We start from the raw sequence: 27,180 nt of genomic DNA, 5'->3' as shown, positions 1-27,180 counted from the left end.
TTTGAAAGGACACAAATGGTATAATGATCACTCTTATGGACAGACTTATTATAGACAAAGGTTTAGTAAGAATGAACTGAAAAACATAGATAAATGTTTCTGTTATATAGTATGTAGAAGCATTAGTACAAAACTTAAAAATAAATATGCTAAAGAATTATATTTGGTGACTGTTTACTTAATCTAGTCAGTAACATGTCAAATATTGGTATGGAGATATGAGAAAATTCTATGTTAACTATAAGCCAACAAGTTGCTTTTGAACAATATGGGGAACTACTAAGAGGTCTATGCCTGCTAAAGACATCTTCTTCTTCTTCTTCTTCTTCTTCTTCTTCCTCCTCCTCCTCCTCCTCCTCCTCCTCCTCCTCCTCCTCCTCCTCTCACCCGACTCAGCATCTGCGTCACTGTGCATGGCTTTAACTAGGACTTAGAGAATTTCTTAATAATTGAATGCTTAAAGTTTAGTTGTCCAAAAATAGTCCAATAAGATAAATTCTTCACCTCACCCATGTCAACCATGTAACACGGTAAATGTGTCATCTCAGTTATAATCTATTTTGCCCATTTATTCATCAATCACTTCAACATAGTCTTTGTGGAATGTTATAATTACAAAGTGATAGTTAGTAGATATACTGTATTTTATTGGTCTATTTATTTTAAGGTGTGCTTGTCTATTTGTAACAACAAATTAAAATTTCACTGTAGTCACTGAAAATTCTAAGAAATTTCCCACACCAACTTCTGAAGATGTTGGAAGCAAGCACATGGTCTATTCCACCTAGCCCATTGCTTGGAATATTACAAATACCTGAAATAAACCAAAATTAAATTTAAATTTGATGATTAGCTTAATCACAGAAAGGATGTCGGTGCTCTGTGATAATGACTATGTACAGGAAGACAGCACAGAGTGGTTTAGTATGAGGCCTCTGTGCTTTTCTCCCTCTCAGAACCCTTGGGTCTTCCAGGAAGCAAAATACCCATATGTCTCTGCGGTCATCCTTTTTTGTTTTCCTATCAGATATTTAGGACATATTTAGAAGATGCTGCCCAAATTCTTCTTTGTTTAAAAAACTATGTGTTGAAACTTAAAGATCATTGTAATTGCTGACATTTAAAGTGAAATGCAGTTAGAAGACAGTGTTGACACATGCCTACGACAATCAAAACATCCTGAAGGTATCAATATGGAGTAACCAATGAGGTTGTCCTCAACTACAGAGAGCCTGTGCTAAATGAGAACGTGCCTCAAATATTTCCAAAACTTAAAGTGCAAATGAAATAAAATAAAATATTGTGCTACTTTTAAATTTTAGTTTGTGGCCTCTAAATGTTAAATATTACAATACTAAATGTAATTTTAAAATTACTTCTTAAAATTTGGGAAATGTTTTGTGACAATTTTGCTTTCATTCCTCACAAGTTGTATTCCATGGCTGTATAGTTTTATACTTGAAATTTTTAAAAGTACATCATAAATTTTATAAAAAATTATATGCAATAACAATTTTAGGTTTCATTCACATATTGTCATACCATCTTATATTAACTTCTAGATAAGAATATATTATAAAGGAGTGGTCTCCTGTGCCAATTCATTCAAGGGTCTTCAATTCAATTCCATTGGTCTACCTCTCTGTTTTCATGCCAATACCAAGCTGTTTTCAGGACTATAGCTCTTTATTAGAGCTTGAAGTCAGATATGGTGATACCTCCAGAAGTTCCTTTATTATTCAGGATTGTTTTGGCTATCCTGGGTCTTTTGTTTTTCTATATAATGTTGAGTATTGTCCTTAGCACAGATACTGAGATTGACAATTAATAAATGGTCCTCCTGAAACTGAGAAGCTACTGTAAGGCATATGATACAATCAACAAGCCAAAATAGCAGCCCACAGAATGAGAAAAGATATTCACCAACCCCACATCTGACAGAGGGCTGATTTCCAAAATATACAAAAAAATCAAGGAGTTAGTCACCAAAACACCATACAATTCAATTAAAAAGTGCTAAACTAAACAGAGAATTTTAAATAAAGGAATCTGAAATGTCTGAAAGACAATTAAGAAAGTACTCAACACGGTTGGCCATCAGAGAAATGCAAATTAAAATAGCTCTGAGATACCATCTTGCTCCTGTCAGAATGGCTAAAATCAAAAACACCAAACACAGTTTGTGCTGGAGAGGATGTGGATAAAGGGAATGCTCCTCCATTGGTGGTAGGAGTACAAACTTGTACAGCCACTTCAGAAATCAGTAAGGCAGTTCCATGGGAAAATGGGAACCAGTCTACCTCAAGAGCCAGCAATTCCAGTCTTAGGCATATACCCAAAGAATGCACATCGTACAACAAGGATATCCATTCAACTATATTCATAGCAGCATATTTGTAATAGCCAGAACCTGGAAGGAACCTAGATGCCCCTCAACCAAAGAATGGATACAGAAAATTTGGTACATTTATACAATGGAGTACTACTCAATAGAAAAAAAAAAAAAAAAACAAAAACAATGGAATCTGAAAATCACAGGCAAATGGATGGAACTTGAAGATATCATCCTAAGTGAGGTAACCCAGTCACAGAAAGACAAGCATGGTATGTATGCACTTACTCATATATAGATATGAGACATGCAGCAAAGGATTACCAGCCTACAATTCACACCTCCAGAAAAGGTAGGAAACAAGGAGGATCCCATGAGAGACATACAGGGTCCCCTGGAGAAGGGGAAAGTGAGAAGAGCCCCTGAAAAAATTGGAATCATGGTGGGAGGAGGGAAGGAGGAGAAAAAGGAGGGGAGAAGAAGAGGGGGAGTAGAACATGAGGGATCAGTAAGACTGAATGGGGAAATGAATAGAGGAGATCAATAGAGGGAGCCATTACAGGTTTAAAGAGAAATCTGGCACTAGGGAATTGTTCAGACATCCACAAGATGACCCCAAGTAAGCAATAGTGGAGAGGCTACCTTAAATGCCTTTCCCCTATAATGAGAATTATGATTACCTTAAATGTAATCCTAGAGCCTTCATTCAGTAGCTGATGGAAGCAGAAGCAGAGATCCATAGCTAAGCACGAGCTAAACTACTGGAATCCAGGTACGGGGGGGGGGGGAGGGGGGGAGCGGTGAACGAAAGGGTCAAGACCATGCTAGGAAAATCCACATAAACAGCTGACCTGTTCAAGTGGGAACACTGACAGCTGGGGACCCAACATAGGACCAAACCAGCCCCCTGGAACATGGGTGTCAGCCAGGAGGACTGGGCAGTCTATGGGACCTCTGGCAAGGGGACCAGAATGGAGCCTTAGTGCAAACTGGAAGTTATATGGAAAATGAGAAAAAAAAAGTATTAAATAAATAAATAAAAGTAAAAAAACATATTATAATTATCAAATTTTTTTATTGAAAATGAAATGATATCAAATGCTATTTGTGAGATTAATGGGGCTTTAATTATATCATAAGTAGCCATGAGATTTATTGACAGTTAGTGATTGTTACTGTTTTTACACAAGAATCTACTTCAGTTCCCAGCACCTATGCCAGGCATCTCAAAAATCAATTGTTACTCCCTCTCCAGAAGGTTGAAAACCCTCTTTTAGCCTCTGAGGACATATGCACATAAATACACACACACACACACACACACACACACACACACACACACACACACACACAATACACATCCCAAATTTTTAAAAAATGAAATTTGAAAGAAATATATTTTTTAAATTAGCTCATGAGTCTGTGGACAAATGTGATTTATAGTTTCAATGAAATATGTCTCATCAGTAAATTTAATCCTTCATCGTTTAAAAATATAAGTGTTAAGAATCCTTATGTACATCTAAATTTATATTGAAATAAAACCAAAAATGTATATATGCATAAAATATTTATAACCTTGCCTCCAGAATCACTTATTTTCTGTATATTTGGAAAACTGGGCAACTATATCTATCTCTCCATTTAACTATCAGATATGTCTAATACTTTCTGTCTAATGATTTCACACAGTTGAACCTTTTATAATATGCTCAGAAAAGAAAATTAGTATATTGTAAAATTTTAAAACTATTCTGTGTTCTCTTGTGTTATTTATTACTGCTTCTTTTAATTATATTTAACCTTATTTTTTAGAGTTGATGATGATGATCATTTATTAGAAATATCATCCATGTTAGCAAATGTGCAAAGACTTTTATGTTGAAAATATTGCTCAAATCTATTTTATATTTTTGCAAAAACACATATATAATTTAACTTTGTTTTTAATTATACATGTTTTAATTTACAATTTGAGAGAAATAAGGAAGCAATAGATTTTGTAACTCATGCAGAAGAATGTTGCTAATATGAAAATATTAAAGTTATATGGATCAACTATGGTAATTTTATGTTGGCGTTATGTTACACAAATGAGACAAAGCAAACTAATATTCTATTGTTTGCTATTTAGTTTATTCTAGTTTCATATGAAATCTAATGTTTTCAGTTATTTTCTGGAGATATTGTATAATGCTGGAAGTTAACAAATGGGCATAATACTTCATATCTTACTCTCAGCACTTAGAAGGCAGAGGCAGAGAGGTCTCCTTGATTTTCAAACCAGCCAGGGCTACAGAGTGAGATCCTTCTCAATACATACATACATACATATATACATACATAGTAGGAGTTCATGTAATATATGTGTAGGAAACATCAAAGTTTGATATTTTACTTTAGAGAATAATTAAATAGTAATGCAAATAGTTAAACTACTTTCTTAATTACCATGATAAGTTTGCATTCAGTTTGTCTAGCTGACAGCATATAATTGTATTTGTTTTTTTCTAGGAGAATAAACTCATAAATAATAAGATTAGGATATATAACATTATAGTTACATATTCATATGTACACATAATGTTGATCCTAAAATAATGCATAATTATTTTGTCATTATTCCAAAGACAACCAGAACAATGCTGTGCTAAATGAATTAAGAGGAGGTTTTCCTCCTAATTGAACCAAATTTTCATAATAAAATTTGATAGGGTAGGTTTTATTTCATTTAGAACAATATAGAACTAATCTATAGGAATTAAACGTGGCAATCAGATTCACTTAACACATCTTTTGTTTGTTTGTTTTCCTCCTCCCCTCCCTCTTCAATTCATGCTTGGTTTAAACTGGGGCATGATTACTGTCCCTAAACTTCTCTGCTTTGGCTGTGTCAAAGTAGATATAGTTAGGGATTTTCTAAGAATGAGTATTGAAAATAACTGAAAAAAAAAATGAAACCTTTTAAAGTCTAAATTTGAAGTCATTTTTAAGCATCAGTGTTTCCAGTTAAGTAAGGGGAAAAAAAACTTCTAAATGAGACATCATTGCTCCTGTCACATGATTCTACTAAGTCACTGACTCTAGGACACCAAATTATCTACCAACCAAGCTTCTCGTATACCCAATAGACACATTACACAGAGCCAGAGACCCTTCAACTTTAATGTTTTTGGTTGATGTTCTTGAAAATTGGAAATGTATTTCTTTATCTTGCAAATTTAACCTACTGTAGTATATTTTGAGGCAGGCAAGACTTAAGAAACCATATGCATGGTACTTATTTCCTTTACAATTCTCTACAATTGTAGACTCCTTAGAAAGCCAGGAGGTGTGAAGTCATCCAAAGTTCACACTCCTGTGTAAGATGACTGCCCAACAAGACAGTACTAGACAAACAGGGAACAGAAAATATTCCTTTATATAATATAATACTTTCATAGGTAATTCACTTAGAGAGCTACATAATATAAATAATTTTCTCATGAATTAGTAATTTGGATGCTCAGTATGGAGTGTTTTGTATAAGACCAAATTTTTTTCAAATTGGAAACTTGAAAATAAATATGCATCAATTACATAAAGACACTAGATACTACATGAAATGCCCTAAGGTATATTTATACACAACACAAGCCACAAAACAGCATCCAAAAAGTTCATCCATTTTAATAGCCTGTTTAATAATCAATCTTTGCAGCCTTGAGACTAGCTGACTTGACCATTATTCCACATCAAATTAGAATTGCAAGATTCACTCATAAATAACAAGGTGATAGAGTTCTTTTTTTATTTTGGTAACAACAGAAATATAAAGTAAATAGAATTACAATTTTATGTGATTTAAATAAATTCCTTAGGAAAACACTGGGGTGTCAAATAAAGTACACTGTTGTCTGGGTTAAATAAAATAATGGCTAAATAATGAATATATATGTACTGGAAAGCAAGTTAATGGAGTCATTTAGATGGGTAGAAATCAATAGATTCTTGTCAGAAGATTATCATTCTAGGCTACTAAAAAGGGACTTTTGAATTTAAAGTCAATTATCTTTCTACTTTTGAATATGCAATGCAATGCTTCAATATATATATATATATATATATATATATATATATATATATATATATATATATTTCCTTAGATTGTCCTGACTAATGCCTATGCCTTTCCTGGCATTTGGAAAAGTATCCTAAACAATTAACCAGTAGATTTTTGCTGTTGATTTGAAGAATCAAGGCAGTGATGGAAGGAAAAATACTAGAACAACTTTGTGGATCTATGTTGTATGCTGATAATCTCACAAAAGTTTATTTTTAAATTAATCACAATGAAAAAGTCATATCAGAAAGAAACTTTTACTAAAAGGTAAACATTATTATATATGGTAAGTTATTATTTTATGATAAATTTGGTAATTAATTTATAAGTAAGAATAACTTTCCTACTTGATTTTTTCTCTCTATCAACAATTAAAATAGACATGTACATGACTTATCATTTCCTTACAAGCAACAGCTCATTAGCCTGACTGAAATTTCTCTATGTCCTGGTCAACAGCTATTAAATATCAGCCTTGAAAAGACCCTGTTCATGTCCTCACAAAGTTTGCATGTTAATCTAGAATTTCGAAGCTTGAACTTGGTAACTCAATTCTGACTTGAATTTTTCAATTCTCATCCTCCCTTTTGAGGTCAGCATAATTGCCTTTCTCCTCATAGCTCTTCAAAATCACATTTGTTTCAGGATGACTTTGCCCTACTGGATCCTCACTAACTCAGTTCTTTTTGTTGTGGTGGAGATAAAATGTTCTAATTTTCTTCCAACCAATATGGTATTGACCACCTGCTCTGATGGCTCACTCACACCTAGGTCTGGACTGGATGTATTGATTGCATTCAGTCCCAAAGATCCCATAGTGGTCTTTGGAGAATAACTTATCCTGAGTGGATAACTCAAGGTTTTAATAGGTATATGCATCTGCAACTTAACAAATGCAGTGGAATAAAATATTGGCTAGTTTTCACTTACATCACATGTATTCAGGTTGGTAACCTTGGTTTTCATCGCCATTTCCAGGGATATTTCCTATGCTTGGTTGGAAAATCTTTGTTTCAGAAATGCACTACTTTTCCCCAAAGCATGCTGCTCACCAACTCCCTTGCTTTGCCTATAAGAAAATGCTCTACATCATTTCCACACATCCCAAGCAACTTACTTCTTCTTTTGGGACTGGCCAATATATACATATACTGATATGACTTCTCCCCAAGATCATATGCTCCACACTATGAAGGCTATTATGTATCATTTTCATTATCTGAGATATAAACTATTGAAAGTAAAATAAGAAAAGGAAAGAGCATAAATTTTTGAACTCAGTAAATCTGACCATAATAAAACTAAATATGGGTATCATCAATTTCTGGACCATTTTCACAGCTACAAAATTCTCTGTCTTTGAAAAAATCCCAACCTACATTGGTTGTACAAAGACAGAGGAATACAAATATACTGACAAAACCCTTCACTAAAAAAAGCAACTGAAATCTATTTGGATGAGCTCACTGGGAGGTACAGCAGCCCTTTCTAATTGTGAGCTTTACATGCTCTTGTTGTTAAACAAAACCATATATAAGAAACATGTCAAGTAAAAATGAAAGTGAGAAGCATCAAAGCCATGCTCAAAATCAGTATTATACATATTTACAAAAGAAAGAAAATGCTGGAAAATGAACAAAACAAACCTTTTCTTTTCAAGGGAGGTTCTTCTATTTCTCCTAAACCAAGAAAAAAAAAATAGAAAATTAGTGTAACTGGTAGCAGGGATTTCCTATTTACACATATTTTGCTATTTATTAATTTTTGCAGGTGATTTCTTTCAATGGTCACGATTTTTACATACTTTGCTACCTAAATTCCAAAGATATATATATATATATATCTTTGGAATTTAAGATGGTTTCATTCTATGAGTTCAATAAAATCATGGCATCACTCCAAGTTAGTGCATTATAGCTCATGCATCATATTAATTTCAATTTTCTCTGTTTATTGTCACTTTGTGCAGGACCAAAACAGAAATAAATTCAGACAAAGTCATAAAAGGGGCCCTAATAGAATATTCATGTACAGTAAGACTGAATGGATAATCTTGAATGAGTAAGAGTAATCATTTTTTAAATGTCTTTTAGTAGACTACATCACTATACTTTCTTCATTGCAAAAACTCTAGATGCCAACTTATATGCAGTTTGCTCCTGTGTTTACTTTCGTTCATTATATGTGAGCTACTTACTTGTATAGTATTTAAAACGTATCCTTCTATTCTGTACCTCCATTTGATTCAAACGATTTATGTTTTTATTGGTCTTTTATTAAGATTGGTTATGGCCATTTGAGTGTTACTATGGTTTACATGTACAAAATATGTTATGGTTGGCTTTAATATTTTTGTTTCAACCCTTCTAGAACTTGAAAAAAAATATCTATTCTGTCTCAAATAAACATGTAAGTGGGTAATCTGTTGCAGTTTTATGGTCATTTATATTAGGAATCCATGCTATAATACCACTCTAATAGCAACATTTAATTTTGATATATTTTCCATAATGGCCAATAAACTATAAGATTAAAGCCAAATGGAGAGTGATTTACTCTATTTGGCAGCTTATTGGAGTGATTTTTGTACTTCTATGTGTATTCATTTTAGTTTAGCCTGGCCAAGTACTCATGTGGGCTAAACCATCACCTACAAATGTCAAGCGTTTGCAATTCCAAGTCATAGCATTTGGATACGACTCTGAGCCCTGGGTACCTTTATCAATGTCCTCATCTGTGTCCTCATCTTCTTCATCACCTTCAGATGAGATGATGTCAGACAGCAAAGAAAAGAAGCCATAGATCCAGTCAGTTGTTTCCTCTGTAGCATCATTTATGAATTTTAGAGGATCTGAGCCAATCTTGGCAATGGAGCTTGCTAAAGGACATTAAAACAAAGGAGAAACTTAGGTCATTGCCTGATAACTTAAGAAAGTTTGTTTTCCAGAAATATATCTAGGCTATGTTTTATGCAGAAATGGAAAACATATCCTGCTGTACTACGTTAATGAAATAGCATGGAAATACATAATACACACATATATATGTATATATACACACACACAAAAGAAAGGAGTAATGTAAAACATCTGGTACTAAGCATTAAAGAATTACCAAAAAAAAAAAAATACCTTACTAAAGACTATAAACTAAAGGAAGTGCAGAAAAAAATGAAAAAATATACTTCCTCTTATTAATATTCATTTATTATGCATACATTACTCTGCTTACTTGTATGCCTGCTTGGAAGAAGAGGGCACCAGATTTCATAATAGGTGGTTGTGAGCTACCATGTGGTTGCTGGGAATTGAAATCAGAACCTCTGGAAAAGCAGCCAGTGCTCTTGATTGCTAAACCATCTCTCCAGCCCTAAATAATACACATTTTCATTACACAAGTTTTAAAGTCACTGAGTTATACTTGTTCAGGAAGATTGAAATAGTCATTGGCCCACAGGATACAGCATAGTATCATGGAGAAGGTGGTCATGTATATTTTCAAAGAATGGCTACAAATTTGACTAGACTCACATACATACATACATACATACATATAGTAAAACGCTATAATTTGTAAAACAATGAGAAAAATCTTGGAGATATCAAGGTGGTTAGTTTGTCAAAGAGAGTGAAGTATATTACATTTAAGCCTTTTAAAATTCTAGTATCTTAAAGTGTTTAAATGTAAACCCTTTAAACTTAAACTTCTAGTAACTTCCATAATAGAATTAGGTAAAACAGAAGCCTACAAATCACATTATTATTGTGTCTTGGTAGATTTTTTAATCTTCTAAAATGAGAACTTAAATAAGAAAAATAAACAAAATATTAGGATTTATAAAACAGTATTCTGATTATATGAAAATTTCTCTAAAGTCAGAAAGTAGTTTCTAATATCTGCTTGAGTGATTATGTACAGCCACAGTATAAATTACACCTGAGCTTTCATTAATATATAATTAAGTTTTAGAGTAATTTTTTTCTGAATTTTAAAAACTAGTTTTGCTTTTCAACTATCTTCTTCCTTTGATATATTTAAAAGATTAGAATTAAATCAATGTATTGTATCATCTTTTGGTTAAGTGTTCCAAAATCAGGCTTTCACCCTGATTAAGATAGGAAGTCTCAGGAAGATTTGAGCAGGTCTGAAGGCTGAAATGATCTCAGGTTACAAACAGGAAGACAGGGAAGAATAGTTTAGGCTAGGGATGATCGTGGTACAGCACAGACTAGGAGACATGTGTGTAACATGCTCATCAAGGTACAACTCACAGCGTGTGTGTGAGTGCTTTTTCTTCTGCCCTTACATGTGAGAAAGTAAGGAATTCTAGGCTTAAAAAAACAAAACAAAACAAACAAACAAATAAAACACAAATCAATTGAAATAATTGAGACATAGAATGGAAAGGTACAATAAGTATACATCTCGCTGACACTAGAGGTATGGCAGTGGCATCTACTTGGAATAAGGATGCTTGGATAAGGATGCTCTTTGTTTGGTCTGGATTGAGGGGAAAACGAGGTAGAAACATGGCTGAGATCTTTTTATACAGCTACGGTGATGCTTATGTGTAGTCAGTTCACTCTGATCTATAGAAAACAATTTCTAACTTAATTAGGAACTTGGAAGCACACAAAGGATGGAAGCTATTTGTCATGATGTTCAGTAAGACCACTAAAACAGAAAACTCAGAAAGACTGAAGTATCTAGAAGTCTGGGGGCTACATTAGAAATGGCGAGTAGGGAAGCAGGAGGACCTAAGGTAGGGCAAGAGGAATGACCAGGAGAATGTGAAGTGTGAAAAACCAAGTGAAGAAATCACTTGGCAAAAATAGTTTTCAAGTGGCAAATGATACTGTTAGAAAAAGAGAAAAGAAGACAGGATGGCCAGACCATGTAAGGAATGCTAAGCATGTATGCAGAGGTTCTTCACACACAACATCAGTAGAATATGTTCAGATCCTGAGAGGAATTTGGAGGCAGAGAGTATTCTTTACTGCCAGTGAAAAAGAATAAGAGCTATTTGAAAGGGATTTTAAATCTTTGTTTTGTTTTCAGTGAACATGAAGTGGGAAGGATACATTTTACAGATCCTACAAAGAGAAGGATAAATGATAGGAGATAAGAACTCATGAGAGAACTTTAAAGCTCATGGTTTCTTTAGGGCAGTGGTTCTCAACCTGTGGGTCATGACCTTGTATGGGAGTCACATATCAGATATTTACATTATGATTCACAACTAACAAAATTACAGTCACAAAGTAACAACAAAAACAATTTCATGTTTGCAGGTCACCACAACATGGGATCTGTATTAAAGGGTTGCAGCATTAGGAATGTCTAGATCTACTGCTCTGGGGGGGGGGGGGATGATAACCTGATAGTACTGATATCTTCCCTTGGTGGAAAATTACTGCAATAAGATGAGATTTTTCATTTTTGAATAGATTAGAAACTATTTTTGCATCGTGCCTCCTTACGTCTAAGTGGTGGCACATCTCTTTAATTCCAGAGGCAGAGGCAAGTAGGTCCATGTGAGTTCGAGGCCAGCCTGGTTACAGAGCAAGTGCCAGGACAGGGTGCAAAGCTACACAAAGAAACCCTGTCTTGAAAAAAAAAAACAAAACAAATCAAAAATTTAGCAATAAAGTCTAAGAAAATAGTGATTATTCTTAAAATTAAACACAATAGAGGTATTTAGCACCTCTAAGAGTAGAATACAGAAAGATCTGGGTGTTTTCATGAAGGTAATATTTCCGGCTTGAGACTTGACTTCTAATTTTCAACCAAGCAGTTAGTTTATTTAAAAATCTAACACATATATTTAAGACAGCCCTTAAAACTGATAGTTTACAGATAGCATAGAAACCATATTATAATAATGATATTATACACAAAGCAATTAAAACTATTATTGGTGACCTCTAAAAAGGGATAATCTTGATTCAGGTGACAGGAGTTTCAGCTAGCCATCTCTTGTCATCAAAGTTCCTAGTACAGATAGAATTACATACAATTGAGTTCTGTGGCAAAGAGTTCACATGGAAATCCACAAACAGTCAAGGCTGTTGACAAAACAGTAGATAGCGCTCTGTGAATTGACAGTAAGGCCTCATTGCTGAAGACAACACCAACACAACTCAGGGACCATGGAGAATTTGAGATGGTGTCTACACACAACCTTCACCCCTGTGTTCTAGTGTCTTTGGTATGGGAAGGCACTCAGCACGTTACCAGAGAAGGTCATAAACGCCAACCCAGCCACAAAATCTTTGATCTACAATGCTGCCTGCCTGCAAAAGACACCATGGCAATAATTGTACAAAGCTTTGGGAGTAACCAACGAATGCCTGATTTGACTTAAGGCCCCCACCAGGAGAAGTAATCCATACCTAACACTGTTTCAGTAACCATGATCCAGAAACCAGATAGCCCAGAGACCAAAGGTAAAACCAAACACTACTGGCAAAAATAAATAAATAAATAAATAAATAAATAATCAATAAAATACTTATTGGGATTATCTCAATTGAATTAGTAGGATCTACACACATATACATAGGATCCCTATATAGGATATGTATAGGAAATACCTATACCTGTGGCTGATGAGGCCTTTGAACTTAGAGGAGAACCTATTACTCTGTTTCCTAAACCAGTGTAACCCTGACTGCATTCTAAATACTTATTGTTGTAGTCGCAAATAAGTGTAATTCCTCACCCTTCATCAAAGGAGGTTCTTTTTCACATCATGTGAAGACTATTACAGAAATCAATAACTAATCACAGTTCAGAAAACAACTGGCTATGCAGTGCCCAGCCATAACTGATAAATTTTCAATACAGCACCTACACCTAAGGCTCAGGAAACAGTTTGGAAAAGAGATAGTAAGATTGTAAAAAAAAAAAAAAAAAAAAAACAAACAGAAGATCAGGTAGGCTACAGTGGAATACTGCCTTCTAGCTGTGACAGAGAAGCTGAGCCCATGGAATCTCAACGGTTTCATAAATAAAATCTGAACAGTTGCAACACAAGTTCACACACCAAGGTGGATCAGGGAAATTTCACAAGGTTCTACATCTAGATGAAGAGCTACAGGCGACTGAGGACTGCTGAAAATAGAAGAATCAGTCTTCACTAGGCCATGACCCATGATGGGTTATCCAATGCCAAATGGTCTATCCTAAACTTACATACATGCAAGCAACATTATTTATATGTACCTATGGACAGAAGACTTTTTTTGTCTACTCATATCAAGCAGAAATATAAATTATTATTCTATCTGTTTAGCAATTTTAATAATGGCCCAAGAACAATAGGGAGAATTAAATAAAAACAGCAAACTATTTTTCTCTTATAGACTCACAAACTATAAAATAAGCATGTAAAGAGATAATTATAAAACAGAATGAGGTAGAGTTATGGTAGAAGAATAAACAGATTTACATGATAAATCTTGGAGATTTTCAGAAAATTAAATATTTAATATGCCTCTAACAATCAGCTAAAGGATTCTAACAACTGACACTGGGGCCTTGGCCAGAGCAATTTAATCATTGCCTGAGGGGAAATCTTAGCTGAGAGAAATGGCCGTGCTAGCTAGTTTTATGTCGACTTGACATAAGTTAGAGTCGTTGGAAAGAAGGAAACCTCAAATTGAGAAAATGTCTCTGTAAGATCAGGCTGTGGGCAAGCCCATAGCTTATTTTCTTAATTAGCAATTGATGGGTAAGGGCCCAGCTCATTGTGGGTGGAGCCACCCAGAGGCTGATGCACCTGGCTTCTCTAAGAACACATGCTGAGCAAGCCATGAAGAGTGAACCAGTAAGCATCACTCCACCAATATCTCTATATCAGCTCCTGCCTGTAGATTCCTATCCTGATTCCTTCATTGTTGAATTAATAACCAGAAGTATATGACAAATAAACCCTTTCCTCTTCAACTTGCTTTTGATTATGGTGTTTCATAACAGCAATAATAACCCTAATTAGAAAAAAAAATAAAAAAAAAATAACCCTAATTAGGAAAGTGGCAGTAGCAATATCCAGATTACAGAATAAATTTAGCTTATATGCATAAGAGTTTATCAGTCTAAAATGCAAGAAGAGAGGCTATTAGGAAGAATACAGTGTTATTTATATTTTTCACACTATGATTTCCTCAGTCTTCTCATTTTGTTTTCAGATAGTCAGACTTGCTTACTAGTGGACTGTGGGTAGTTTAGAAGAATTTATGACGGAGATGGGAAACAAATAAATAAAAGAATGGGATAATAAAAAGAGAAGAAAGAAGACAAAAATATTAGTGTTAGAGGGGACTAGAACAACAACAACAAAAACTCTATATATCAAGATAAAAAAAATAAATGACTAAGGAAATTTTAGACATAAGTAGATTGAATATTACATACAATCCTTTTGTCTCCCAGAATAGCATTTAGGGTTTGAATACAAAAGTAAAATGACTGCTTCAGATATATAGGATGTAATATTTGGATTTGATTTTATATAACTCAGTGTCTGTGAGGGATTTAGATGTCTTCATGTTGTCTGGGGTCGGAGCTAGAGGGAAGATAGACGGCAGGTGGAACAAGGCAATTGCAGCTTGCAAGGAGATTGCGTGTAATTCATGACCATAAATTCCAGTTTGTCCTATTTCTATGACCTCCAAGTCTGCATGCTCAGGGAGAGTGGAAATTCTCAGGGAAAGCTGTTGTCCCTCTTCATGAGCTAAACATGCACTTTACCAGGGAGTGGGAAAAGTCAATGGAAAATCTGGCATAACTGCCTTTTGCAGGCATAACTGCAGTCCCTTGCCAGGCATGGATCAGTAATAACGCGTGTGCACAACTGTACTGGTCCCTGCAACGACCTTCTAAAGGCAAGCACTTCCCTTCCTTCCTGCCTCACAGACTTGGAAGAGGCTTCCCTTTGCCTCCAAAATGCTCAAGCTAGGCAAGAGAAAGAATTCTAAACATCTATTTCTCCCTGGTGAAATGACAAAATAGAAAATCACTGTTCTGCTTTCTGGTGAGAATTAACATTTATTAATTTTAGTTACTATTTGTGTACTCCTGAAAATTCCTTGTCCTTTTGTTCTAAATGTGTCAAGTGATCTATCATATAGCCTAGGTAGAGTCTTACCCCTGGAACCTTATAGGCATACGTACACTCTCCTTTAAAAAAAAAAAATAGAAAGCTTCATTTATTTCATGTGTATGAGATTTTTGTCGGTGTGTATGTAGATGCACCATGTGCATGCCTACTGTCTTTGGAGGGAGAGGGAAGGTGCTGGGCACTCTCCAACTAGAGTACTAATGGGACAGTTTTGAGACGCATATATTTACAAAGAACATCCTTTGTAGGAGGTTATCTTAGAACAGGTGATATTAGCAACTGATCCATTCCCTCCAGAGCCATACAGTTGTGTTCTTTTGCAGCGAAAGAAAATGTTCAAAGCAGATTTTGCATGCGTGTGTGCATGCGTGTGTGTGTGTGTGTGTGTGTGTGTGTGTGTGTGTGTGTGTGCGTGTGTGTGTGTTTATCTGCAATCAGCCACTCACCACATCCAACTTCTACTGCAAATTAGTATTTCAAAGCTAAAACTCTTGGCTGAGGCCTTCCTCCACCGAGTAGTCACACCTTTGAACTGTTTGGAAAGATAGAACCACAGACCAAGAAATGCAGAGAAGCTGCATGCACTCCTGTTTCTAAATAAAATATTGAAACATGGGGATTTGTTCCTTTTAATGCTCACAGCTCTTTTGCTTGCGTTCAAGTGCTGACCCTTGAGCATAACATAATTTTCTTTCTGTTTATACCGTTGCAAGTTTAACTAATGTCAAAATCACTACTTGGGATTGAAAGGGTGACAGAATACTGGGTATTTGCTCATTCTGCTTGTCTTTGAACTAGCCTCCACTAAAAACAGGGTCATTGTTTACTCATGATGATAATGTGATAGCAAAAATTAGTGACGATTCTTCCCATATTTTTAATTGTAAAAGTAAGGTTCTTAGGTCAAAACTGCATTACATACACACTGAGAAATAACAACCTGGAAAGAGACAAAACATAAAAGCAAAAACAAAAATAATCATTAGTCTCCTTACATCCATCTCTCTTTTGTTCTCTTCTACTTACTTTATGTCACAACATATTCATATTTATAGAAAGACGCCATAATTTTAAATAAATGAGCAATATTTTTTATAATAGGAAAGGCATGGATATTTAACCTCTGCTTTTAAAATTCTCTTCGTTTGATATTTCCTATGTACCTTCACCCTTAACTTCAGTCATTTAACAATGTCTGCTTAGATGAACCCTACTATCACTCAGCTGCTACTTTTGAGGCAATGATGAACATGACTACATGCAAATATCAGTACATTTCACTAACTGCTTCCAGATACCAGCAACCAGTGCTGCAAATATTTAAGTCTAAAATAATCCAGCTAACTGGCACTAGAACCATGCCAAATAGAGGCCTTTCTGTATTTCAGGCAAAGGCATAAACAATGTTTGAGTTCTTTTACCTAGTCCATGAACACTAGGAATTATATTATACTTTAAAAACTAAGCATGTAAAAATATGAGACTCTCGCTAGTAGAAAAATAGTTAATGTCCTTTCTATATGGAAAGGGTTTGCTTTATCTTCAATTACAGGTTACAGTTAATCATTTGGGGAATGTCAAGGCACAATACAACTATCGGCACTCAGGAAAATCATACTTCAAAGTATGATACTTTAGAATGCTTAGTGTTGCTCTTCATTCTCCTGCTGTGTTTCACCCCATGAAGGATGCTTTACAAACCAGAATGTCTCTCTCTGGGGTGGGCCATAGAAATTAGAAACTCTGCTAAAGATAGCTTCCCCTTACCCAGAATATACCAATTAATATTATAATCCCCCTGCCTATGTGTGTGAGCATTGGTCATAAACATCTCATCTTATCTGATGGTAAGTCATAAGACTTTTATTAGAGAGGGCTTCTGTCATAGGAAAGAATGATGACAACAGAGATCCAGAAATAAATAGAACAAGGTTTTCCTGTAGCCTTTCCCAGTTGGCTTTGTGCCAATCCTTCCAACCACCTTTTGATAAAATGCCAGACTTTTGTCATCAAACCAAAGCATAAAAGGTAGTTTTCATGGCCCTTCGGGACATCAGTGTTTCTTTAGATAAATTTCTTCTGTTTGTGCTCATACTACCTTTGATTACAAGAATGTTAGCAATGGCCATCATTTTAGGAGGCAGGATATTATATTTTTCCATGCCCATGCTTCACGTAGAATGAAGTATCTTTTGACTCATGTGTATAATAAGGAATGGAAAAAAAACAAGTATTTGTAGATTAAAAATTGTTGTATGTTTGTTCCCGAGCTAGAATGAAACAACGTTAATTTCTCCAGGCATAAGAGATCCAAAATATCAACGCAATTAAACAAAGTTCATCTCGGAAAGAAAAGGGTCACATTTGCTCATTTGTGGGCCTTAGATCTTACAGAAACAGGAAATTACACAGGTACCCATGACATGAAAGAAGAAGCCTAACAAAAGGGACAGGGGAGAGTGAGGAAAAGAGGAAAAAGTGAGGGTTCTAGGATATCGATGTGTGTTCACAGTGTCTCAACACTTTCATTGTACTTGTCTTGTATAACATCTCTGATAAAATAATCTAAAAGTTATTCTCATGGAATAGCTTGCTTACTTAGGTGTTATAAGTTAAAAACAAACAAACAGAGACAGTGTGAATGAATAATACAGATACTATCTTCTTATTTTTTTTTTAATTTTATTAAATGTGCATTTGTGTTTTGGGGAGAGACAGACAGACAGAGACCGACACATCTAGACAAACACAGAGAAATTAGTTTCTGTGGAGGTCCTAAAAGAATGTCTGATTCCCCCTGGGCTACAGTTACAGGGGTTTATGAGCCATCCAATGTAGGGGAACCCTTCTGGTCCTCTGCAAGTGCCATTAATTATTGAGCCATCTCTTAAACACTTAGATTATCATTAGTACAACTGAACTATACCATAACCAAGTCAAAGAAGCAGGAGCTTGAAGCTTTTAATATCAATCCCACTTCTATCTCCCATGCCCCAGCTGACCCTCCCCCCATCCCATCCTCCATCCACTCCCAGGAGGGTGAGTCCTTCCATGAGGGATCATCAAGTACTGTGAAGTCATTTGGGGCAGAATCTAGGCCTTCCGCTGTGTATCTAGGCTGAGAGAGTATTCCTCCATGGAGAATGTGCTCTCCAAGTCCCTTCGTGCACTAGTGATATACCCTGGTTCCACTGCCAGAGGCCCCATAGACTGCCCAGTCCTCCTAGCTGACACCCATGCTCAGGGGCCCTGGTATGGCCTATGTTGGTTCCCCACCTGTCAGACTGAAGTCCATGAGTTCCATGGGTGGAGGGGCTCAGCTCCTTTTGTTCATATTTAGAGTCTAAGATCCTGACTAGGGAATGATGACACTCAAGTGAGTCGATCTTCCATTTTCAATTAATAAAATCAAGATAATCACCCACCAGCATGTCGAGAGTTAAATCTTCAATGTGATTCTCGATTCTGTGAAGTTGACAACACTATCATAACACCTGTTTTGTATGATTAAATAAATTAACAAACAGCTTCAATTTTAAAGATAGAAATCTTATTGAACAATGTGTTTCAGGAATTAGGGATGTGAATAAAAACATTAAGATGAACAAAAAATATCTATACCATTAACATTTTGTGGTCTTATCTTGGAGATGGCTTTAAAATTATTTCCATTAAGTGAATCCTACCACTGTTAATATATTTATACACCTAACGAAACAAAACATAAGAGAGACCATAAATTAATAAAATTAAAAATAAAACTAGAGATTAAATATATAGTATTATAACAGATGGTAATAAAGTATAGCTTTTTAAGGGATAATTTTTAAGCCTACAACTGAATATATTTAAAGGCATTTATGCCCTCCCAAATTCAAATTAAGATGATTTAAACAACTTAAAAATACCTACAAGAATCAATGAGCTTGAAAAAATAATAAAGCCTCCCAACTAGAAATAATCCTAGATAGGATGGATTCACTGATGAATTCTCCAATACATTAAAGATGAACTATCATTAATGTTCTTCAAATTAGTCTATAAAATAGAGATCAATATAATACCAGAAAACATTTACAAAACCAATATAACTTTATCAGTCTATTAGTCAATTGTGTAAATATACTAAAAAGACAAAACATTAATTATCATGATCAATACAGATAAAAAGGTTCACCTTTTTTGCATACCAAGATTATTAATGTATTTAAAAGGTAATATACCATGACAAAACAGGCTTAGTTGTAGGTATGCAAGGTTGTTCCAATGTATACATTGCAATATGCAGTACAGCACATAAATATAACCAAAGAAATAAATCACATGATCATCCCAATAAATGAAAAGTTGGACTTTGTTAAAGGACTTTAGATCTTCATGTCTAAAAGCTCTGATGAACAGAAGGAAAATAAAACAATGCAATAAAATCTATATTGATAAACCTATGATAAGTATTACTTGAAGTAAGGAAGATCTGAAAATATTTCTCTTAAAATCAAGAATGAGACAAGAGTGTTCCTGTCTCCACTCTTACTAAGTATCATTATATTTGAAAACCCCCCAAGAATTAAAGCAAGGAAGAAAAGAAAAAAATGGAAGAGTTATAAATAGCAAACAGGGTGCCAAATTATCTCTGGTTGTGGAGGCTATGATCTTACAAGACCTTCAAAATACCATCAAATCTCTTAGACATAACAAACATCTTAAACAAAGTAGTAAGCTACAAAGTTAGCATAAAAAATCAACAGCTTTTATGTACTAATATTGGACATGCTAAAAAAAAGAAATAAAAACAAACCACCTCTATTTACACTACTCTGAAAATGTTGTAAGAATATGTACAAGAATAAACCTAATCAAAGAAATTAAAAACTTTACCATAAAAAATTGAAGATGCTAAAGAAGTAGAGAAGGACACCAGAAGATGGTAAGCTCTCCAACCTCATGAATTGGTAGAATTATTTTTGTAAAATATCTATCTACCAATGAAATCTATAGACTTAACAAAGTCCCTTAAAAGTCCCAAGGAAAATGTCCACATAAATAGGTATTTTAAACATAAAATTAATCTGGAGGCACAAATGACCCCAAGAGCCAACATATCCTGAACAAAAAGAAGGATGCTGGAGGTATCACAATGTTTGATTTCAATTTTATTACAAAAACATAGCAACAAAATCAAAATGACATGGCATAAATATGGATAACTAGAGAAATGGCTGATTGGGTGCAGTCCTTGTTCTTAAAGCATGATAACCTGAATTTGGATCCCAGCTACCACATATAATGGATTTCAGTGCCTTAAACTCAAGACCTTGGAGTAACAGAGACAGGTAACTGGGGTACATTAGTTAGCCTATGTAGCCAAATAAATGCTCTCCAAATCCAAATCCAGTAAGTGAATTGTCTCAAAAATAAGATTAATTATGTAATTAAAGAAGACATCAGAAATCAACTTCTGACTTGTACACAAATGTGTTTGTGTATATACATCCACACAAACACATGCACACTACACTACCCACATACATATCTTCACACATGAAAAGTGGAATAATGAAACCCATTACTTTGCATACTATATGCCAAAAACTAATATAAAATTTAACAAACTAAAACATGAAGCAAAGGTATTAATATAGAACCTAAAATTTTGAAACCACTAGAATAAAACAAATTAACATGTAAAACTAGACATAAAATTACATGCAACAGCTCAGGATAAAACCAACAAATGGTTAATGAGATTTCATGAAACTAAAAAAAAATAATCTGTACAACAAAGGAAACAGTAAATGAAGAGACAGCAGACAGAAGAAAATTGTTCTCAGCTATACATCTGAAAGGGGATTATTAGCTAGAATACATTAAGAAGTAAAAAATTAACCACCTAAATACCCATCAATAAATAAATGGATGAAATAGATACCTGAATATGGAGTAAAAATGACCAAAGCATATATTAAAATTTTTTAAAAATTCTGTTATTGAAATTCAAATACATTTATATAAAAAACAACAGTGACAATCAACTCACCCAAATTGGGTAGCTATCATGAAAATTACAAAACCCAGAGGTGTGAATGGGAAACATGAAGGATGGGAGTGTAGTGTACACACTTTATTAGTATACATTAAACAGTAGTATAATAGTATGAAGCAGTCACTACAGAAGTCAATGTGGAGGCTCTTCAAGGATACGAACAGAACAATGGAGAACACACAAATTGAGAGACATACAATTTCAAAAATTGATACTAGTAAATAGTAAGTAATACAGTAAGAAATTACAATAGAATAGACATTGTGGGTGGTGATTGAGGGGATGGGGAATTGGGAATGGAAGGGTTCAGGTGGGAAAGATGGAGAGACAGTGCAATGGAAATTCCAAGAATCTATGAAGATGACTCCAGCTAAAACTCCAACCAATGGGGTATGTAGAGCCTAAACTGGCCATCTCCAGAAAGATTTATTTACACAGAAGGGATTAGGAGCCCAACCGAGCCATATAACTTTCAACCTGCCAAAAAGATGTACTGGAATATAGATGGCACAGAAATTGTGGGCTTGGCTAACCAATAACTGATGCAGCTTGAGACCCATACCACAAGAGGGAGCCCACCCCTGACACTGCCTGGGGGAGGCAGGGACAGGCCTGCTGGAATGTGGAACGTCCAGAGACCTTGGATACAACCAGCCGTGATTGCAATAAATAAATAAATATTAATAAAAAGTTACAATAATAGCTTAGTAGGTAAGGTCACTTGCTGCCATGACATGTACAATGGTCCATTTCTAGGACCTATTTCATAGAGAGAAAACTCCTAAAAATTGCCCTCTGGCCTCCATATTGCATCCTATGACCTGCATGTGTGTATTCTTATAAGTTCACACTCAAATTAATAAAATGTTGTATAATAGCTAAATTTCCAAAAGTGAGTATCAGTATATGGTATTGTGTATCTTTAAAATCTCAATGATTGAGCTGGTCGTGTTGGCACACGCCTTTGATACCAGCTCTTGGGAGGCAGAAGCAGGTGGATCTTGGTGAATCTAAGACCAGTATGGTCTACACAGTGAGTTCCAGGACATCCACAGCTAATTAGTGAGATCCTGTCTCAAAGAAACAAAACAAAATATCCATGTTTCTATATTATTGGAATCTGGACTCTGCAACTCTTCACCTAGGCAATATAGGATTTTCACCTTTTAAAAAGTAGTGATGTAAATTTAGTTTTACCGTAACTCCAACAAAAAACAAATTCAACACTGAAAATATAGGAATTATATAATCTTATAGTTAAAAGTACATATTGAAAATGAACATATTTTATTACCTTTTTCCTCTTTTCATGAAAAATGTATCTGATAGGGATCACTGGACTATAGAACCCTGTGATTCTTAAGTATTTTTCCCAGCAATCAGGAACTGGGTAATAAAATGCATCCTATTAGTCACAGTGGCCTCAAGAACAAGATAGTCTGGAGCACTGACAGAAAATGTGGACTCTGAGATAATATTTGAATTACAGAAAGGAGCACACAAAACACTGGGCATACTTTCAATCCCACTACACATAAGAATTGATAAAATCTAAAAATGTGTTGTATTCAGCCTGATAGGTATATATACATCCATAAAACAAATGTTTCTCTATACACAGTTGCAGTTATGTAGGCAACTAGGTAGAACATAGACAGAAAGAGAGATGAGATAGATGATTGGCAGATAGATGGATATATAGATGATTTGGTACATATACAGATGATTGATAGATAGATAATTGATAGACAAGCAAATTGGGACTAAATTGGAGAATTTTCCCCCAAATACTTTCACTCTGCTAAACTCATATCCAAACAAGCAGTGCACCTGCTTAACTGGGATAAATGCCAAGAAAAGGAAAAACTTCAGGGGAATTAATTTCCAGAGCAATAGATAAACGGCATACCTCATTAGAAGATCTATTTAAAAGGCACATTTGAGGGATGTCTGCATGACTTTCATAATAAATTCATGCTTATACTATCACAGCATTGCCATCCTTCTCAGATTACTGAATTTCTTTGCCCCTAATAGGGTTCGAATTTAAGTTACATTTTATGAGTGATTGCCACCTTTGTGCCAGGTATACATTCTTCACAGAGATCGTTCTCTTCTAATTACCTATCTGTTTTTGAAATGAGTGTTTTCTGGTACATTTTCTGAACAGTGATAGATACTTTGATCCAATGTATGATAACATTTCCCTGTTGTGCTAAGCATAGTAGACTCTGGCTCTTGTGTTGTGTAAGAAATACTAAAATTGCTATAGTCATTCCTACATACTCTGAACCAGAGGAAAATCATAGGTGGTTTCTTAAAACACTATTTGTTTACATTTGTTTAAAGAGTAGCCTGTCTCTTCATTAAACACAGAAGGTATTTGTAAAAATTTCAATCAATTTTTAGTCCTCAGAGACTCACAAATTATCAGCCAACCCTGTTTCTATAAGGGCTTACTGGTTTAGTCTCTAGAAGCTCGAGTCAGACCCCCAGCAACCTTTATTAGAACCAAGTCTCTGTTACTAGGAAACCAAACTTCTTTTATTCCTCACAAGTGTCTGTCAGCATTCATTTTCCAGGGGAGAAGTAAAGGCAATGAGCATAACAGCAGGGTGATTGTACATCTTGAATGCTGGCTTTCCTCCTCTTGTAATTATTAAGAGCTCTCCCTTTCTCTCTCAAGAGCATCCTGTTTTGGATTATTAAGTTATATAGATATTGCAGGTGTAGACTTCATTCCCTATGAAATCAGTAAAGGAGAACTACATTTCCTCAAATTTCCCTAGATAGAAATTTCCAGGTAACTGTTGGGAGCTGGAAAAAGGAGGACAGAATGTAAGGTGCGATTGTAGCCATTTTTGCTACATTTGGCAAGTCTTTTCACATTTTCCCCCCAGTATCTTGGCCATTCTTGTGTACAAAATCTTGCTTGGTCTCTAGTTCCTGCCAAGCTGTCTCATTCGCATATCTCTAAAGCATGGCACAGCAGTTCACAACCAATAGCTCACCTAAATGCTTCCACGTGAGCTGGTAAGGAACAAAGGAATGTTACAATGGGTCCTTACTCTCCTGTGTCCATCTTCCCTCTCAAATCTCAGAAGGCTGACTTTCCATTCAACAGCAGACACCTTCATCAGCCCTATATAAGATGTTTAGTCACCTCCCAGGAATGCCTAAGCTACACTATTATAATCCCTACTCTGTACAGGCAAAGTGTTTCTACTGCTTCCAACCCATACAGATACACCGAAGAGCTTCTGAGAAATGTTCAAGTGTTGCATTTTTGCAAGAAATCATAGAGAACTTAAATAATTTTTCAATTTATTTATATTCAGTGTCCTAAAATTTGTCTTCATTACAGTGAATAACCCAAATAATAAATTTTAAACAAAAGTAAGTGAGATACTATATCACAGACAAGGAAAGGGGAATTTCTATTCATATTAAGTATAAAGATTATTTGCTTGTGTTTCATGAGTAGGATGCATGGGCAAATCAGATCAAATTCTGAAATTGAGAAGTTAGGAGAGTTGCTGATTGAAAATTCTTCCCCTTAAGCCTTTAAGTGTTTAATGAAAATAAATTTTCCTTTCTCCCTGAACACACTGCAATGGTTTCATGGTATTTATGAACAGTTGCAATGACCGAGAGAGTAACTTGACACAGTGGCAACCAGTATGGCCTTCGATATAAACTTCAGCACGTTTCTTATACTGTTAGTTGTGTTATGAAAATGTTAATAATTACATATTCAATATTTCAGGATAGTAGAAAAGAGCCCTCATGGAGATACATACATACTAATTCCTAGTAAAAGTTCATATCAAATAAAAACTATTGAAAAATATAAAAGTAGTTTTCATTTTTTAAATATTTTATTGAAGTAAAATTTTTCTTGTGATGAATCACTAAAAAGACTCATTAAGGTCCGGCTAAATGATCTTAGCCATTCTGACAGGTATAATTTCGAAGCTGGTGAGGATTTGGAGCTAAGAAAACACTCCTCCATTGCTGGTGGGAGTGAAAACTTGTATAGCCACTTTGGAAATTAATATGGTGGTTTCTCAGAAAATTGGAAATTGATATACTTCAACACTCAGTTATGCCACTCCTCTTTTTTTAACCTTTTTTTTTTTTTTACCCAAAAGATGCTCAATCATACAAGGACACTTGTTCAACTATGGTCATAGCAGCATTGTTCATTATAGCTAGGAGTGGGAAACAACTAGATGTCCCCCAGGCAAAGGATGTATAAAGAAGATGTGGTACGTTTAGACAATGGAGTATTTATCAGCTGTTTTAAAATGTCATAATGACATTTGCAGGCAAATGGATTGAATTATTAAAAATCATGCTTAGTGAGGTCATTCAGACTCAGAAAGATAAACATGGCATGTACTCACTTATAAGTGGACATTGCCTGTAAAGCAAAGGATAGCCTTGCTAGAATCCACAAACCAAGAGAGGCAAATAAAAAAAGAGGTCCTAACTGGGGGAGTGGGGCACATGGCCCTCCCCGGGAAAGGGAAATAGAATAGAGTTTGTGAGAGAACCGGGGTCAGGTGGGAATGAGAACAGGGGGGTTCAAGTAGAGGGAGGATGGAAGGAGAGAGTAATGGGAACGACAACTGGAATGGGGGGGGGCATTTCTGGGTGACGTAGAAACCTAGTGCAATGGAAACTCCTAGGAATCTATGATAACAACCCTAGCAAAGATGCCTAGAGAAAGGGAATGTGTGGCCTGAACTGTCCATCTCCTGTAACCAGGCAAGATTTCCAGAGGAGGAACAGGGACACCAACCCAGACCCATAACCTTCGACCTACAATTTGTCCTGCCTACAAGATGTGCAGGGGTAAGGGGAGCATAGAAATTGCGGGAGTGGTCAACCAATGACTGGTCCAATCTGAGACCCATACCGTGAGAGGGAGCCCACCCTTGACACTGCCTGGAGGGCCAGGTCCCAGAGGCTGGGCAGTCCAGAGACCTAAGATAGAGCCAAACATGGTTTGAAAAAAAAAGTCAGTGTAATGATGCCTAATGATATTTTGCTATATTCAGATTGATGCCTAGCCTAATTTTCATCAGAGAGGCTTCATCCAGCAACTGAAGGAAACAGGTGCAGAAACTTACAGCCAACATTAGTCTGAGCTAAGGGAATCCTGCAATAGCGGGGAGGAAGGATTGTAGGATCAGAGCGATCAAGAACACCATAGAGAGACCCACAGAATCTAAGGCTCTTAAAGGCTCACCGAGCCTGAACCCACAACTAGGGAGACCGTATGAGACTGACAAGGCCCTGTGCACATATGTGACAGTTGTGTAGTGTGGCCTTCTTGTGGGACTCCCGGCAGGAGAAGAGCTGTCTCTAACTCTTTGCCAGCTACTGGGAACCTATCCCTCATACTGGGTTTTCTTGTCCAGCTGTAACACAGGTGAAATTCTTAGTCTTACTCAATATCCATGGGAGGCTTTGCCTTTTCTTAATAGAAATGGAGGCAGAGTGGGAGATAACAGAAGGGAGGGGCGAAAGAGCTAGGAGAAAACTGTAGTCAGGATGTAAATAATAGTAGTAATAAT

At 35.5% G+C, this 27,180-nt stretch overlaps 1 protein-coding gene across 1 annotated transcript in view; it reads right to left on the bottom strand.

Moving 5' to 3' along the window:
* The window catches only part of Trdn (triadin), a 322,095-nt gene that overhangs the window by 242,571 nt on the left and 52,344 nt on the right, over nt 1–27,180 (bottom strand). Inside the window, exons 3-4 of the mRNA XM_051175313.1 lie at nt 9,151–9,312; nt 8,081–8,113 (exon numbers count right to left, since the gene is read on the bottom strand). Coding sequence (XP_051031270.1) covers nt 8,081–8,113; nt 9,151–9,312 — 195 coding nt within the window. The remainder of the gene's footprint in view (nt 1–8,080; nt 8,114–9,150; nt 9,313–27,180) is intronic.

Source organism: Phodopus roborovskii, unplaced genomic scaffold (genome assembly GCF_943737965.1).
Source record: "Phodopus roborovskii unplaced genomic scaffold, PHOROB, whole genome shotgun sequence".
NCBI lineage: Eukaryota > Metazoa > Chordata > Mammalia > Rodentia > Cricetidae > Phodopus > Phodopus roborovskii.
Note: the sequence above shows the minus strand (reverse complement) of the source record. Positions and strands in the feature narration are given on the sequence as shown.